Source organism: Columba livia, chromosome 4 (genome assembly GCF_036013475.1).
Source record: "Columba livia isolate bColLiv1 breed racing homer chromosome 4, bColLiv1.pat.W.v2, whole genome shotgun sequence".
Taxonomy (NCBI): domain Eukaryota; kingdom Metazoa; phylum Chordata; class Aves; order Columbiformes; family Columbidae; genus Columba; species Columba livia.
Window position 1 is genome coordinate 27,103,719 of NC_088605.1, and position 18,658 is coordinate 27,122,376.

The following is an 18,658-nucleotide window of genomic DNA, read 5'->3' on the forward strand; positions in this document are numbered from 1 at the left end:
AGGGGAAATTAAAGGCAGCTCACAGCTGAATTTTCCCGTTTACAAGAAAACCAGAAATGATGGACAGAAAACAAAGAACAAATCCGTAATGAAAAAAAAAAAAAAAGATATAGAGGAAAAAAATAAACTGTTTGCACAAAGTCTAATATACCTAGTCAGCCTAGTCAGAAGGGTTTCCAACTTAGGAATGGAAATGAATTCATATTATAAAGTAGCCACTTGGCCTGAGTATCAGTTTCATCATCCTGTTTTGTTTTCCTTTTTTTTTTAGTTGTTTTGAGGCTACATATGAGGCTTTTTTCCCCAACAACTTATAAATCAAACATATATTGCTGCATACATATATGTAAATATTATCAGTCAGCAGCTGATTTCAGCTAACGTCTCTGATGTTCGTTAACCTGTATTATGTATTATAATATTTAAGGTGCAAAAAGGCTTGATGATACAAATATTATTAATTTTAATGATCTTTTATCTCCATAGTTAATATTTCCCTCTTCCCTCTATGGCAGAAGTATCATCAGAAACACAGGATTGGTTTAACTTGCTCCAAACTCCAAGGAAAGGTGATATGTCAGGGTTATGGAGTGAGTGTGCACAGTGCTCTGATAATGTTCATCTGATCAATGATGTCTTTAGTGGCAGCATATCACTTGTTTTGTAACCCGTGGTGGCTGAAACTAATGTAGACTCAGCAAAAAAATTAAAGGTATTAACCAGTTTCCTCAGAAAAACATTCTCTTTCCTGGGCCCAGCAGAGAATGTAGGCTGCAGCCAAAGAAAAAAGGAAAACCTTTTACCATACAAAATCCAGGAAATATATATATAATGTGATCCTAATTCACAAAGAAGAGGAATAAAGGCTGTAATATAGGTAAATTAAGCTATGCTGCTGTTGAAATAATACTAGTGAGATCAAAGTCCACTTATCTAACATGGAGATGCACTGAGTGAAATTTTTTCTCACAAGGAGCCATCTGTTGTTGCCTACATTGACTAGGAATGTAAAAAGAAATATCATTAACAATGAAGAGAAAATAAATGTTTTAGTAAATGAGAAAAATATTCTTTAATCTGCCTTTCATTAATATGTCACATACATTTTATACAGGCTACACGGACCCAAGTCTGCATTCATCGGTATGGTTTGCATGCTGGAATAAAAGTTGATCAATGCAGTGCTGAATTAGGTGCATCATGTTTATTGTTAACTGGAACCAAGAAAGCTTTAAAATACATTTGAAGACACAAGACTGAATAGAGAAATGTGTGTCAGGTTACAAATTTTTTAGAAGTACCATCTTGTGTTTTAAATCTCTCATGTAACAACCTACTGAAAGAAAGCGATGCCAAGCAATGTTAGATATTCACAAACCAACAGCTATACTTCTGGTTATATACTTACAGCTGCCAAATTTCAGTGGGCATGAGTGAGCATCCATAGGGAAGTCCTCCAAGTGCATTGGACATTCAGCTTGGACTGTAAGCCTAAAAGGCAAAAGACCGCTATGCATTTAAGTCAGTTAGCAGGACAAGAAAATCAATTCCACAGAAATGAACAGAGTTCATGCTGATTTAGGAGATGAAACTGAAATGTTATATTAAACTAATTAAAATTTAAATCAGCTCTTGCTTCTTCCCTTTTATGTGTTCCTTTGGAAGGCATTGACTTATCACATCAAAAACTTGAAAGAGCTGACCTCGAAACTATGAGGAAAGGCCATTTAAATGAAAATATGAATTATGTAACTGCAGGTTGTTAAGAACAGTCATTTTCCTCTCATAATATTCTGAGGTACATGTGTGGTTATATGGCTCCCAAAGGCTCATTACAAAAGCATATAAAATATGGTTAATTTGCCAAAGGACCATGCTCCATAGCTTTCTTAATTTTTTTTTTCAGTTTGAATGGAAGATGTAGGAAAAGAAACCATGTATGTTCTTTCAAAAGATTGCTGCTACTCATTCTCCATATTATTTGTGATTATTATTTTATGTGTAAGCATGACAGTACGTTAACAATGTATTCACTTTTGCTTATTTTGTGAAAAAATCCCAGCAATATCCCAATATCAAGTACAGTGATTAATACAATAAAAAAATAATTTAAAACACTTTGAAGAAAGTTTTTGACAGGCTTTTCTTTCCCATTATTTTAGATTAGATAATAATAATAATAAAAGCTCAGTTTCTCCTTACTAACCTGTAAGTCTCCTCTGTGTAGAGATTTTTTTCTGGATGTCTTTGTTCCTCTTCATTCAGCCTTAAACATCAGCTACATCCTCCTGTACTCTCAGTGGTTCATAGTCATTCTATTCCCCGCTATGTTATCCCACCCTTCCACCCCAAAATATTCCATATTTGTATTTTTTCACTCCCCAGGAAAGTTTTTCTGAAGGCAAGGGGCAGAGAAAGAGGAGTCAGCAAACAGCTGAAGGAAAAGGAAAGAACTGCATGAGCTTCTGATGTAAACCACACTATTATTTTAAACAGACACAGATCAAAAATGTCTGTTTAAAATCTAAACAATGAAAATAGTTTACACATTAATTTCATACCCTCAGAAGCAACATGCTTACTAAGGCATGAACATATGAGGAAGTCAAGAAAATGCTTAGTTAATTCTAGCTGACATGACTCATCTTACAGTTTTTAAAAATTCTTCATAATGGTTTCAAACACCTTATTATTTATAGCATATTATTACAATGCCTTCTACAGGGAATTACAGTCAGTTTATACAGATAGGAGTTCAAATATTGATTTGAGCCCAGGCAAAAGTACTATAAATGGGGATCTCTATTTCCAGCAAACTTTTCTGAACCTGTCCAGCAACCACATCATTCAACATCATTAGCAGTCTACCCATCAACATTCAATACTGTAAGGGTTTGGATGCTGTATAGTAAATCAAGCTTAAGGGATGCTGGTATTGCTGCAAGGAGAAAAATGCACAGTACATGTTTCCTTTACAGCTCACATTTTATATCTTTCTTAGGCTGGGGATTTTAAGTCTACATTAATGACAAATTCCATTTATTAAATATTCACAAAGAAAAAGAAATAAACTAAGTCAGGGTCTCCAGATATTTGGATAAATTTTTAAAAAAAGTCATACAGGTAATATCATTACAAAACAAGTAGTCAAAGAAGAAATCAGTCTTATGCTGCTTATGCCTAAGCATAAGTGATACGTACAATTTTTTGTAATTTATTTTCTAAGCAAATTGAATACATTTTACTAGCTAAATGTTTATCTTAGCTGTTAATCACACACAGGATGCAAAAAGTAAAACTCTAAGTAAAATGTTGTAATAAGATATAAAGAAACAGTTATTACAGAATAAGGCATATTATCCCTGTAGTTCTTGCTGGAAAGAATTTGAGGCCTTATTAACCCTTTATTCTTCTTCTTTTTTTTTTTTTTTTGATTGCCACTGATTCAAATAATACATTAATACATTTGCTTAAAGACTCCCATGGTTGGTGTAATGGGTGCAGTAACAGGCAAAAGTCAAATATTATTTTAACTGTTCTAAGATGGAGTTGGTAAACTTTGAGTATTCTTAAAATTCTTAGTATTCTTACACGGTGATTCCCATCTGAAGGTATCAAAGCACTTTATGCAGCTGGTCAGTATCTTTTAATACTTTATAGAGCTATGAAAACTGAGGATTATATAGGAAAACAGATCTAACTCATAATCAGCTGACAAACTTGTTACAGAACTGGAAACAAATCATATGTTTTCCTAGCTTGCTTTTTTGCGACAGAAATGAGACAGATCTCCTGGAACCTTATTTAACTTTATCTGGAAAAATCACATTGAGAAATAGCTTGCCTAGAGAACAGATGAAAAGACTTACCTCATGGTGTACAAGAGAGTCCCATCATCTTGGATTCGTAGAAGTTTGTTTGGCATTGTCATGTTGTGAGCCACTGACTTCTTTCCATTGTGAAAAAATGTATCTGGGGTCCAGATTTTGCTGGCCATTAAGTTGTTCAATCGAAGAATGTTCATCGGGCCCTTAAACTTTAATCTTTCATCCTTCCATCTCTGACGGAAGAAAACATCTATCGTGTATTCCTGTAATGGAATAGAGATATGCTGCTTTTTTTGCCTTTTTTTTTTTTTTTTTTGACACAATGAAGCATGAATCTGCTTTTTGAGGGCTAACACAGAAAAGTTCTGCTTGAAAAAAAATCACTTGCTAAAATTGTCAAGAGGGAATAACCATTACACTAAATTGTTTAATACTGAGAACAATAAACAGGAAGTCAATTTATTCAGAGTATGACATTCTTGTTCATGATTGCTAGCTGTTCTTTCTATACCAAGCCCTTCCAATATGTAGATTTCTGTACCTGATACACATAGTATATGTGACAAGGGTAATTTCAATAAACACAGACACTTTATATTAAGGAGTATGAAAAAAACACACAGAAGGATATTAAACAGTTCCTGCAGTAGATACAATGGAAGGAGAGTAATTCAGCACTTCAAGAGCACAGAGAAGGGCTGTGACTGGTAGGAAGGAAATAAGGCTACCTATAAAGGGTACAATATATTCAGGAAGACTGATATAAGGAAGATTTTTGCAATGGGGAAAGTACGGCTCTATAGTTGTATGGATTTTATTAACAGAAATACATAGGGAACATCAGCTGATGATTAACAGGTGATACACACTGTCTGCTGAACTTTTCTCTGATGCCTAATCTTGGGAAGGAAGTACAGTCTGGAGAAAGGGATGCAAGCAAAACCAGACTGATGACCTAGATCAGATGCCTGTGTCACCAAGTGCTGGTGACATCTGATATACCATCTGATGGGTCTTGTTACTGTTCAAAACAAACAAAAACAAAAAAAGATACTGATTAAAAATTGATAATGTAAATTCATTAATTAACTTCAAATTGGAGCTGTAAATGGATTTAGTGGTTTGCTACTGTCAGTACAGCATATAAATTGGAAATGGAAGAGCTTAAAAACTTTGCTGGAAGCAAAGCCTACCTTGGTGCAGCTTCAGTTCTGTTACACTGGTGCAAAATGGAGCAATGATTTTTAAATATTAGCATGTTACAACAGGCTGTACTACGGCAATTCCTCTGCAAATGTTACAGCTTGAGTAAACCATTTTCAGTCTATTATCTTTGAATGGACAGGTCCTGATAAAATTCAACCAATATAAAATATTCAAGTGATTTCAGTGTACAAGCGATTTCAAGCAACCTATCAGCCCCCATCATTTTTCTGCTGGCTCCCTTGTGTGCTGATTAACAAGGCTTGAGTTTTTTCTCAGTCAGTCATACAGAGGTACAAAGGGCTGCTGAGCAGACAGTGAGAAGCAACAGCCCTTCTCAGTTCCTTCTGACTCTTTCCAGGTCAGGGCCAGAGGCTAAGATGAGCATGTGGAACAAAGCAAAGAGAATTCTGCTACCTGAAGGAGCATGGCAAGGGCAGGAGAGAAAGCAGTTGCCATTAGGAATTCTGACAGGTGCTTGGGGAGATCTTTTTGGAATGATGTAATGAAATACATATAAACTAACCTGACAAAATCCACGAGCACAATTTTTAGCTATATCAAGAGGTCTTTCATTACTACAACACAATTTTGTCATTTTTCTAATTAAAATTACAGTTACTCAAACAAATATTAAACTAACACAACAGTGCACTGAAATTTAATTTGTATGGGTTTCTTTAATGCCAGTTGCTATTATCTCTAATAATATTTTAGTAAATATATCTGTGAAATACAAAATTATGCACTTCTAAAACATGTATTTCTTTGACAATATATCTGATTTTTTTACTGTATCTCATCACTGCCAGAGGCACAGCCACATCACAGACAATTGGCCCATTTCTGTATGATAGATCAAATTCAAATGTCCTCTTTTATTTGCTCATTTATATGTTGTTTCACTTGCTAAATATCATGTGACTTAAAATCCCATTTACAAATTCCAAGTTATCTATCAGTTTATTTGTAGACCAGGGAAAGTCACAAAATGCATAAAATCATGGAGGATCAGAAGCAGCAGAAACAGTATGCTTGAAGCAGGAAGAATACATGAAATCTGGCTAGAAATACCAGGTAATTCAAGGGAAACAATTGCCCTAAAAGCCTCCTTGTGGTTTCTGTCTGAAAGCTTTGCCAATAAATCATTGCTATGTATGATAAGACTGATGTTTGAGGTATAAAGAAGTGGAAAGAAGAGCCTGAGGGAGTAAGACTTCGAAATCCCACTGAAATTCAACAGAAGTGATAAGTCCTACAGGTACCTTTGACAAATATCCCTGCAAATAAATGATCAGAATATAAATCTTAAGTTTTTGTCATGTTTCCATCAATAAATATTTTCAAAGGCCCCACTTCTTCACTGTCTTGCTACATGTATAAAAAGAATTACAAGAGATATAAAATATATATTTAAAAAAAAAAAAAAAAAGAAGCAAAAAAAAGCAGACATGAAATGTCACTAAATCAAAACAGCAATATTTCAAAAAAGCACATCTGATGCATGGCAACTTCTTAGGAAGCAGAATAAGCAGGAGAGAATCTGAGCTGCAGCCTTGAAAGATCTCACTGATAAATCTCTGACTGATCCACAGGTAATTCTAATCTCCCTATCCAATCCATCCAGAAATATTTATTCACAGAACAACACATGTAGAAGATGGAAAGAGGGAATATACCAAGGTCTGGGGTGGATAATCATGAACACCTTCTCCTTCCATTTACCACAATAGCAATAAAATCTCAGATGGTTCTTAAATAACTTATCGTTCTGTTCACCTCAGTGCATTTTTCAAAGGAAGTATTGGGATCTCAATCTTGTATGAAGGGGAACCAAGGCACAGAGATGAAATTAACTTGTCTTGGTCCATTTACAGAGTGATTATGAAAAGTAAAATACAATCCATGCCTTTTTACATTCCAGGGCTATATTCACTGGTGCCATGTTCTGTCCTGAGCCCAATCTATTCCACTTATGAACATGAATATCCCTAAAATGATTAGCATACAAAACAAATTAAAAAATAGGTGACTGTTAAAGTATTTTGAAAATAATCAATTTTATAATCAATGAGATTTATCAAAACATGCTACATAAAGATTTTTTAACTATTTCCTATTCCATAGATATACCACTTTGGGATAAACGCTGTGCAATGTTTACTTTCCAAGCAAGACTAACATTCTGTCAGAAACACCAACCTGGATTCTAGAAAAAAAGACTCAAATTAATATCCGATACTCATTTCATAAAATCTGCAGATATTCTGTCATATGAAAAACTCTATGCTGTCTCTGGACATTATCAAACCACCCTCCAGTACCTAGTGCAGTATCTCCCAAAATCACACAAGCATACGTCCAGGACTACAAAGGACTCCTGCAATCATTTCTAGACATGCAAATGGTTCCTACCAATTCGTTTCTGAAATTGTGCTTTCACAACTGGATTCTAACACAGTACAATTAAACACAATCTTTCAAATATGTATGATACCAGTTTGCATTAAATTTTAGGTACAGGTGATGAGGTACTTACTACAATGTTAAGAAGCACTTGAACCTCTGCCAGCTCAATGATCAGAAGAATAAAATGGTGAAAGAATTTCATTCTTATTTTAGTGTGCAGCTGTGCATAACTATATGCACAGTAAAAAAATGACACTGGCATCTCTGGGAGAAACTTTAACTGACCTGAGTATAAGCAGTCCCTCTTCTTTTTTGTTTGCTAAGGTTAAGGTTAGATTTTATGGGAAAAGTTCAAACAACAAAAAATGTACTCTCGGACTCTCAGCTGAGGGTTAGCAGATTGTGGTAGTTTTTCCATCTGGAGTAAAAATGCAAGAGTTCCAAACATCTCAAGAATTGTGAGCGTCCATTAGCAAGCAGTATTGTCATGGAGTAGAGAGAACATTTTATTAATCGCCCCCTGGAACACAGCACTTTGTTTAGTGAATAGTTCAGGCCAGAGTTCCTCATTCCCTACTTGTAAAGATTTTTCTCAGTCAATCCTGTAAAGAAAGTTTGGCTTTTTATTGACCACTGTCAAAGCCAGTAACTGACACACATGTATAACCATGAAAGCAAATTTTAAATCATGCAAAATATTAAATGTTAAAAAGGCAAATAAAATTCAAATAAGGAAAGGGAAAATGACACACATATCCTTTTATTGATTCCTTAAAGACAGTCAGAAATGCTGTAGTTGGTACACTGATGAAATAAACACATTAGATTCATGTACCTAAATCCCATCTAGCTAATATGGGGGCCTCATATTAATATTTATTTTTACATAAGTAAAATTTCTTAATTTTAGTTCTTAAAAAGCACATTCTTGGTGTCATATTTACCTTGAGGCAATGTGTAATTTAGGTTGAAAACATTAACAGTATTAGTATGCAACCAGTACTATTGAATATTAACACTTTGTATGCAAGTAAGTATCAAAACCACTTCCAAGAAAACCAAGAAGGAGTTTTAGACAGGAGACTCAAAAAATGCAATTATTCAAAGCAAAATCATCTTCTCAGTATATGCATTCTTGCTATAATCCGATATTTGTGGGTTTGATGAGTGCATATTTGTGATGGAACTTCTGCAAATTAATTTACCAAACTTCCCCACTAAGCATTTAGATCTAGCTTTTGAGTGAGTGCTGAAACGAGGTTTACAGTGGGAGGTTCAAATCATTAGTTTGTTGTCTTGGTCATTTCATTCTCTGTGGGATAGATTTAGGCATGGTGCAAATAGCAGACACAAGGGCTAACACACAACAGTCTACAAAACCCCATAGTTCTTGAAACACATTGTTGTATAGCTTGGCTTTACCTAGGCCTGTGTACCAGATTGGACAATGTTTCTACCATCTCCATCTCAATTTCTACTTAGCTCTTCCAAAAAAAAAAAGTCAAACAATATCAGGACTGAAAGAGTTCAGGATGCAATTCTCCTCTGCCCAAAACCCCCTCAGGACTCCAGTCACAAACACTGACTGCTCAGGCTCTGTAAAAGTACTTCACTAGCTGTGTATCTAACATGAAATCTCACTGCACAGATGTATAAACTCAGTCCATTTTTTCTTTTCCAAAACTTACCTTCTGATGTGTACAAAGCACAGAACACAGAAGGAAATAGCAGACAGACAGAATTTCCTTTCAAGTCTTTGGGAAGTGTGGATCTTACACACCAGTGAATAGAATTCTTGAAAATATTCTGAATAAACTCCATTACGAAGGAGGGTTGTGATTCAAAACTGTACTGTTGATTACTTTTTATCAAAACCCTTAGCAGCCCTGTTAAAAACTTAAACACTACCTCATCGCTGCATTTCAAATGAACAAGTATTCGTTTTTAAATACATAAGTAAAGTCTGGCAGATATATATGACTTTCAAAACTATTCTAGGGAATTGTAGCATGATTTTCCTCTATTTGGAGAACTCATTTCAAGCTTTTTATTTCTGCTTTGTCTGCCAACTTCAGTCATTTTGTTGAAGTGTTTAACGCAAACATGAAGTATTAGAAAAAAATCTGTAAAAAATGTGTTTAACCAGTTTGAATGATAGTGTTTAGGGAAAAGAATGTTACTCCTATTCATACCCATTTATGAAAAGGACCTTCTCTTAACAATTTTCTCTCTCTTTCTTTCCATAGAGCTGATGTAGAATGAACCCCGAGTCTAAAATAAGCACTGAGGGGGGATAAGAGAGGGATGTGAAAGATACAAATAGAGATTGCTTAGACTACAAGATATTATCCACACTGCTGTCACTGAAACCACAAACATTTCTACTTACCCTTTTTTATTCAGACACAGAGAAAGAGCAACCCTGAAACACAACGGATGCCTGGTGCCAGGGACAAGAGTCCAAACAAGAGGAACACCGAGAGCTAACGTCAGTGAAGAGCTTGGACACAACCTCTGACAAATCAATCTCCAATACTCATCCACTTGGCAGGATGCTGCACAGGGGGACAAGTCTTTCCAGCAGATAAAAAGGACAGAAATTCTGCAAGACATCATGTGAGATATCCTCCTCAAAATTTCAGCCTATGGATTTAACTTACAAAAGCAATGACATGAGCCTATAATGAACGGGAATAGAGCAAACAATTCATTAATTTTCAGAAACATATCAATGATAAAAAGACAATGTAGATGCTCTGCAACACCCAAGAAAGCCAAGTGTATTAATAATTTCTATTTGTCTCTTACTCTTCAGTCTTCTGTTACTGAGTTAAAACAAGAGCTATGGTAAAATAATTGTGGTGCTGGTTTTTAATCTTTGTAAAAAAATAATCTGGGTACGTTCTGCTATTCTGTCCTGGCTTAGATATCATGCAGCCCTGTAATGCTTCTCTCCAGTTAAGGAACTATAACTAATAACTAGACCCTGAAACAGCTAAAAAATAAGTATCATGGAAAGATTAAACATGATCTGGGGCCTAAAGCACCTTTCTTATGAAGAGAGACTCAGAGAGCTGGGTCTGTTCAGCCTGGAGAAGAGAAGCCTGAGAGGGGATCTCATCAATGTTTGTAAATATCTCAAGGGTGGATGTCAAGAGGATCGGACAAGACTCCTTTCAGTGATGCCCTACAATAGGATGAGGGGCAATGGGCATAGACTGTAGCACAGGAGGCTCAATCTGAATATGAGGAGAAACTTCTTTACTTTGAGGGTGCCAGAGCAACTGGAACAGGCTGCCCAGAGAGGTTGTGGAGTCTCCTTCTCTGGAGACATTCAATACCTGTCTGGACACATTCCTGTGCAATCTATTCTAGGTGAACCTGCTTTAGCAGGTGGGTTGGACTAAATGATCTCCAGAGGTCCCTTCCAACCCAACCATTCTGCGATTCTGTGATTCTGTGATTCTGTGAATGAGGAAATCCAAAAAATAGACACAAAAAAAGAAATGTGTTTTCTAGTTCAGCCACTCTCTCTAAAGAACCTTCTGCAGTTGTAGTGAGAGATGCTGTAACAATCCTTTCAGTCATTTCTGGATTTGACTTTCAGCCTCATTGAAAATTTCTGTTCTGGCTATAATTGAAAAATATGAAACACTTTTTCAAAGTTTTATTGAAAACTGACAAGATGGAAGTTTGTGTAACAATGAACTACCTGGCTATGACCATCTCCACAGAGAAAGGTTCATATTTCTTGACTCTCGAGTGAAAAAATAGAGGTCTATCATCAAGAAACTAGGCAAAATTGTTGTGTACAAGCAATAGGGAAAACCAAAGATATAACCACAGTAAACAAAACTCCACAAAGACAGAGGAAAGCTAAGGTTGAAAGGTGAAATATAAAACTTTCAGAAAGCTTACTAGTTTAAAATTCAAGCAAAACTGATTCAGGCTCTGCCACCTACTTATTGTGTGTTGTAGGAAAGCAGGAAAGACTGTTCCTGGTGACAATTAGAAAGACTGCTCTGAGGCAAAATTTGGTAAAATCTTGGAAAATCTTTCTTCACAGCAGACCTCATATAAAGGCTCTCAGTGCCTATGTGATCTGTTTTACAGAGAATAACTATTGCTTGAAGAGTAAATATGTTTCTCATCTATTATTTATGGATTTTTATTCTATCAAGGACATCAGCAGTTATGACTATCTCAGAAATTTTAGAAGTTAAAGTGTCAGTAGAGACTGGAAAGAAAGAAAGTCTGAAAATAGCTGTGAAAGTACCTTCCTTGCAGTGCTAAAATCAGAGTTAGCAGCATATATATTTATAAAGATATGTCAAACTATCAGACTTCAAATAATTGACTTTGAAAAAAAAAGTCAGAATAATAATCAGTTTTAATGTTTAAATTATTTTCATTTTGTTATCCTACAAATCATAATCCAACCAAAAAATACCATTAACCTCAGAACTACCAAATATTAAATATTTTAATTCAATTACAAATGTTTTAATTAGCCTCTTCAATCATAATTTAGCCTTATAACTCTTTAGAAAATTCATATATATTTTTTTCTGATTGCTCCGTTCAATTTTGGTTTGTTTGTTTTTCTAAACAATGCAGCTTTTCTTCTCTCAGGCCAATGTCAAAATAAATTTGTATCACTGATCTGGTTGGAAGCCTAAAAGGCATAGCATCATAATACTGAACTGAAACATTTCAGAGAAATATCAACTCAGTCTGTTAATCACATGTTTTGGTTTGCCTTCCTTGATTTCCATTAGTTTGCAAAATGAAGTTGAAAATTTCTGTTGTACATTGGCATTTCCTTTGACATTAAATACTGTGGTTGACATACAATAGCATTTTTGTGACACAGCTAATATAGATACACCAATATTTTAGTCACAGTAGTTAATTAAAAGTGCAATTTGCAATAGAGTTCTGGCCAAGAGTCAACAGATTTAGTAGCTGACTATTTGGGGCAGAACAGAGAGTACCATCTTTTTAACTTAGTCAAAATGTTAATCCACAACAAAGATCAAAAGGTTTTCATGCTTAACACATTTGGAGAATAATCTCAGCCTCAGATTTTACCTCCTAAATTTATCAATGACAACTTCAGCTAGCCTGAAATCAGTCAAAGACCAAATTCCCCTGGACTTAATTATTTTTTGGCAAAATTGTGATACTGGAGAAATAAAGGGAATATGAATAAAAACTTACATTCTAGCAATAATACTGAGTCACAGATTGCACAAAATATTATATTATCATTAATGGGAACCCTTATACTTAGTAAGGAAAAGAGAAACCTCACAAATTGCTATTAATTCAGCAACAATAAGGGTTAGAATGCCATGTTATCGACTTTGTGAATCAAAACAGCTATGCGACAACAGTGTCCTTAGCCCCAGTCCACCCATCATTTTCAACATGCCACCTCCTTCTTCCATACTGTATACACACATTTAACATCTCCAATGGCAGTGAGCGCCCTTCCCATTTTTGATAGGTTTTTCTCGTAAGCACTGTTGCTCTTCACAGGATGCTAACCCAGGGGAAGAAAAAAAAAAAAAAATGAAACAAAACAAACAAAACTGGCAAAAAGATGATGCAAAGTGGTGCAGTCATCTGCTGACTTTTGTTGCTATGAAAAATTCCATGGGAAGGAGTGCTCCCAGCAGCTATGGCTATGAGACTTTCGAGCAACAGTAGTGTCCAGCCTAAAAACCCATTGTGACTAAGGGTCTTGCCACTCACACTGTGAAAGTAGAGGACCTCAGGGGCTAGGACCCAACCTTCCTGAAAAGATTTGAGATTCAGTTTGGGATCCTCTGGAGAATTAGGAGGATATGGTCAAGAGCCAAACTTATTCTTCCCATGAAGCCTTTTAGGGAGGAAGCTTATAAAACGAGAATATTTCCAAGCTTCCAACTTTTACAGAAGAAAATATCAATAAACCCTCAGTGTAGTAGTTTACATTATCAATTCAGTAAATGAAAGAGTACTCAAGGTAAAAACTAGTCACCTTCATGTTTGACAGAATATGTGATACTTTGGAAGCTATTATTTCAAAAATCACATGTTGAAATTTTCTACTTGACTGCTCATACATTTGAAAATTGTTTTATAATTATCAAAGGAACAAGCTAAATTAACCCTGAAACTTGTAGCAGCAAGTATTAAATTGCTCTTACTTACCTACTTACCTGCAAATAGACCTACCTATCACAGTACCAGCTGCCGTTCTGATGCACTGCTCTCTGTTTCAATTAACACCTCCGCACAGAGCCATTAGAGCCATAGCATCGAATGACCTGACCCCTTACTGTGGTGTCACATCTGCCTGTGCAAATGGACACCCAGATTTCTTCACACATTTACACACCGATGTCAAAAGTGGTTTAGGAGCTAGGGATTAGGGTCAAGGAGCTTTTCATTAAATTGTCTTTTAACACAAGTGACTTGCGTAGCCTTAGGTAAGTCTCATTGTGCCTCAGTACCACATATTTAAAATTGGGTTAATATCATCTCCCCATTTCACAGGAATACTCTAAGTGTAAACACTGTGAAGTCATGAGGTACTAGAATAACAAGGTCAAGATGTTCATACCACCTTGGTATGTAGCTGTGGATACTTGTATATTATAATTAGTAATAAAAGAAGAATCATTTCAGAAACTTAACATCATTAGAAAAAAACACCTCGAGAGAATCAGTAATATATACAGTGACAAAAAGAAAACAAATGTCTGGTTTTCCTATTAAATGACTTTTCATGTGAAGCCTTAGTAATGTATTAACCACAATTGAAACAAAGCTTGAAAACTGTAATTATCACACACACAAAAAAGTAAACACAAAAATCCAGAATATCTTCTCCAAAGGTATGACTACCTGTCAGTCAGTGACCAAATAACTTTTAAATTGCAGAGCATATGATGAAATATTTAGTATCATTGCAACCTAGCCTGTAACATCAACATGCTTACTGCATAACCTGAAAGTTTTCATAGAAAAAGTAAATACTTCCTAGTTTTAAAAATATTCATTTTTAATACCTATACACATACATAGTATTTTATGTCTCATATATAATCATGAATGTTCAAAATAATTAAAAAAAATATTCATGCAGAAAATAACTTATTGCAGGAATGGTAAGGGCAGATAAAGTAACTTTCAGATTGTCCTTCCCTTCTTTTCTCTTAGAGATTTTATATTTGTGAAGATTTTTCTCCCCAGTATGACACATTCTCCCTAATCTGTATGATTTGCAATGAGCTTCCAGAGGACCTCTTACCTCAGAGTTTTTTCCATTACTGTTTTCACCAAAAAAAATGTAATCCAGACCAATAACCTGACAGTTTATTTTTAATGTCACTGACTTCCTTTAAATGGTTACTAAACAGTGCAAATTAAAAAAGACAGATCTGTAGAACAACACAATCGTGCTGATGACCCAATTTCCAAGCTAGATCTTTCAAGTTTATTTCAGACTGACTCCATTCAGGTCTTTCAGACTGTTCCCAACATTGTGTTCTCCTACAGTGCACATTTACCTTAGTTTCATTCAAGAGGAATCCAGTTCACCCATCTCAAGACTGGTCCAGAATATAAACCAAAGTACAGTCAGTGGAGACAATCAGAAGATTCACTGTTCTAAACTAAACAGCTAATACAAGTGTTCTTATCATGTAAAGTCTATAAGCCAATTCCCATCTTTAGAACTACCAGGATTCGGTACTTCCTTATTTCAGTGACATTATTCCCAATTTGTCTACAATAAGTAAAATCAGAATACAAGTTTAAAAGAAGTTAACAGTATATATCTTATACCATTTACCATATATGCAAAAGATTCAGAAACTCACCATATCAGTATCTGAAACAGGTCCAAAACTGGTCACATAGATGTTAGTGAAGACTTCAGTAATACTGTCTGATATAAAAAGAAAAAAACAAGGAAACATTTTAAATGTACAGTACTTCTTCAAACTCTCAATGCAAAATTATGGGATATTTTGAACATTTTTTTGTCCTTATTTACTTCTAACCAGTATCCTGTTGTAAATACTGGGAGTCTCTACTTGACTTAACACAGAGGTTATTGGATAAGAGTCTGTCCCACTGAGTAGTTAGTTTTAGTTAAAGGACTATACAACCATCAGCAACTACACACATATTTCCCATTTCTCCACCAGCAAAAATAGCCACACTGCTACCACAGTAGTACAGTTCTAAACATAAAGGCCTTTGTTGCAAAGGTGTTTTCTCTGTTGTTGCAGATCGTTCCAACTGCAGTCTTTCTAGTTCAAGGCTGTATTCTTCATCCAGAATAGCTTTTTCAAAGCCAAAGACAAGAAAAACCTTAAAAAGCAATTACTGACTGCACCAAATGCAACACTCAACAGCATCCTGCTTTTAATTTGGTATGTTTTTAGGTGACACGTATTTTAACATAATAGTTCCTTCCCTTGATATGCTGTGCTCCTGATACATTGTTGTGGTACTATAAACACTATAAGAAAATGTTCTTCCCAATCATTGTAGTCAGACAGCCATGAAATCAGAATATTAAATATTGTACTGCAGGGAAAAATAATTGCTGAGTTTTCTATCTTCAGTTTTCAATTAGGCTCAAAATGGAATGATATTCACTAAGAGGGATAGCACACACTTGCAGGAAATTTCTTACAGCAGTTGCCAACTACTGTCTGCACTCAAGACAGTCAACATGAGAAATTCTCTGCCTTAAAGCCAGTTGCTGGCTGGAAAATAAATATTTGAATACAACTAGCTGCAATTTGAATAACCCCAGAATTTCCCATCCCTAAAAGTAATACAACTGCCTTTTATATGAGTGATCCTGCTGTTATACTATGAATTCCATATTTAATCATCATTTAATATAGATAATTAATCATTTCTATATGCCTAAAAGCTACATTCTGCCAAATATGTGGCATAGGCAGATTTTACTTTTAATTGTATTGAGGCTAACAGTATAATCACTGCCCTCTCTTGGTAGAAATCAGCAGTGATCACCCATGGTGGCAGATGCTCTACCAGCCACCACGCAAAGGCAAGACCTTTCTATGAGTGCCCGCAGTGTATTTTCAAAGGGATGTAGCTGCAGAGATGAGGTGATCCTGTACTTTCAGAAAACTTCTGTAGCATGGGGAGGGTACATTCCTGCACTCACACCTTTAAAAAAGCTTGAATTTCCTTCTCCAGTGGAACACTACACCCCTGTTTATCAGAATACAGAACTTTGTAAAGCCTTCCCAACAAGAAGAATCTTCTTTCCCAGACGGTCTCTGCTTTTTAAGCAAATAAATGCAGGCTGATTCTTACTATGTGTCATTCTGAAAGCTGAAAAAGCACACTTCCCCTGCGTGTTTTGAGAGATGTTGTTTGTGTAACAGAGACTTCTGTAATCCCATATGCAGCATCTATACACAGGCTGAGTTGACTGGTACTCCAAAAATCTTCCAAACTAATTTTAAGTCAGTGGACAACAAGAGGTGCTGAGTCTGTATTGTTCAACACGGATAACGTATGAGTCTGGCTGAAATATCTTACAGAAACCACAGAAACCACAAGTACAGTTCAGAAGGCTAGTGACTACATGTTGCCTGTGGGAGACTCTCCAGAAAAAACGATTATTCTCGCCAAATGGTTACCTGGCACAGGCTGAGATGAAATGGAAAAGTGACAGGAGAGATACTCTTCAGGGGGTAAAACAGTGCTGCAGGGACTAACTGTGAAATTTGGCCTGTACTGTGAAATTTGGTCTGTACTGTGAAATTTGGCCTGTACTATAATGACAACATGAAATCTTAATTACAGTTACATGAAAAACAGTGGTGTTTAAAAAATATGACGGACAATCAAGTATCTTGACAGCAGAAAACCAAGGCTAATTTCAATTATACTGGTATAATCTGAAGGAACCCTACTATTAGCAACAAGGTCACTTGGCAAATCTTAATCTGCACATACTGCCCCCCAAATGGTTGGAAGCACAGTCCTCTTGTAACGCCACCCTGTTGCTATCAGTTGTTTGCATCTAACTTGATTGACATATGGGAATGAGTTTACAATTTGCATACAGTAAACTACAGGACATGGAATATTCAGGCTTGCCTTGCATTTCAAGTTTTAATTAAAAACAAAAGTTCCATACATTATCATATTATTTGTACATATTTCTGGATCCATCCTCCCACCAGAAATGAGCAGAGATGACAGAGCTGAGAACAAACAAATTGACCACAACATACCGTTTAATGCTATTGCAACAGTCTGTAGATTCCTCCTGTTGGTGTGCATTACTCACTTCAGATCACTTCAAATTCTTGGAGTGAAGGATCAAGACTTGGGGAGTGGAGAGGGTATGGATGGGAAGAAGAAGAGGTTTGCTATCCATAGACCCTCAGCTGCAAGAGCTTCATTTCAGGTTGTCATAATTAAGAAAGGCACTTCAATGTATATAAAAAATTCTGAGGCAAATTAATCCCTCATAGTTTCAGGAATGGGAATGGATGCAAATTAATCATGCAACTTTTTTTTTTCTTTTTTTATTTCCAAAACTGCCTTAAACCAGCATAGCTCGAGGCAGTGGTGACAGCATGAGTTTCAAGGCAACCAGTTGCTCTTCCCTGATGTGAGGGTTCATCCTAGTGGCAGGCATCCCACCAGGATGCTTCTCCTCAGGCAAGAAGCACACCACAGCAGAGAGTGAGGGAGTAGGTAGAACACCTTGAAATGGGGTATGAAAGGAAAAAGGGAAGCTGAAAAGTCACAAGAAATGACAAGACTGAGGGAAAAAGGAAGGATAAGAAAGCAGAACGAAAGAAGAAAGGAAGAAAAAAATAAAAAGAGGAAAGTACACAAAAGAGGAACTGGCAGATTTTTATTTCTGTCTCCTATTTTCTCTCAAAATTCTGCATATTTTAGAACTTCTAATTTATACCCCACATACAAGGAAACTGGTCCTTATAAACAAAAGAAGATGAAATGTAATAAATCTTTAATTACTCCTGTTCCCATCTGTTAGTATTAGCAGTCTGAGCCTTGTGTCTGCTGCTTCTTTGTTATTTGACAATTACAATTAAGTTTGCTCTGAATTACAAATTTGAACTGAAGGTTTCAGAATCGGTTTCCATTAAAACAAAAAAATGAATCCCTTTTTACAACAAATACTGTAGTTATTACTT

General features: G+C 35.7%; 1 protein-coding gene across 2 annotated transcripts in view; it reads right to left on the bottom strand.

The window, feature by feature from the left end:
- Window positions 1-18,658, bottom strand: part of GABRA2 (gamma-aminobutyric acid type A receptor subunit alpha2) — a 63,382-nt gene that overhangs the window by 21,788 nt on the left and 22,936 nt on the right. For both annotated transcript variants that reach the window (XM_065060814.1, XM_065060813.1), the window contains exons 4-6: window positions 15,311-15,378; window positions 3,870-4,090; window positions 1,409-1,491 (exon numbers count right to left, since the gene is read on the bottom strand). In XM_065060814.1, coding sequence (XP_064916886.1) covers window positions 1,409-1,491; window positions 3,870-4,090; window positions 15,311-15,378 — 372 coding nt within the window. The remainder of the gene's footprint in view (window positions 1-1,408; window positions 1,492-3,869; window positions 4,091-15,310; window positions 15,379-18,658) is intronic.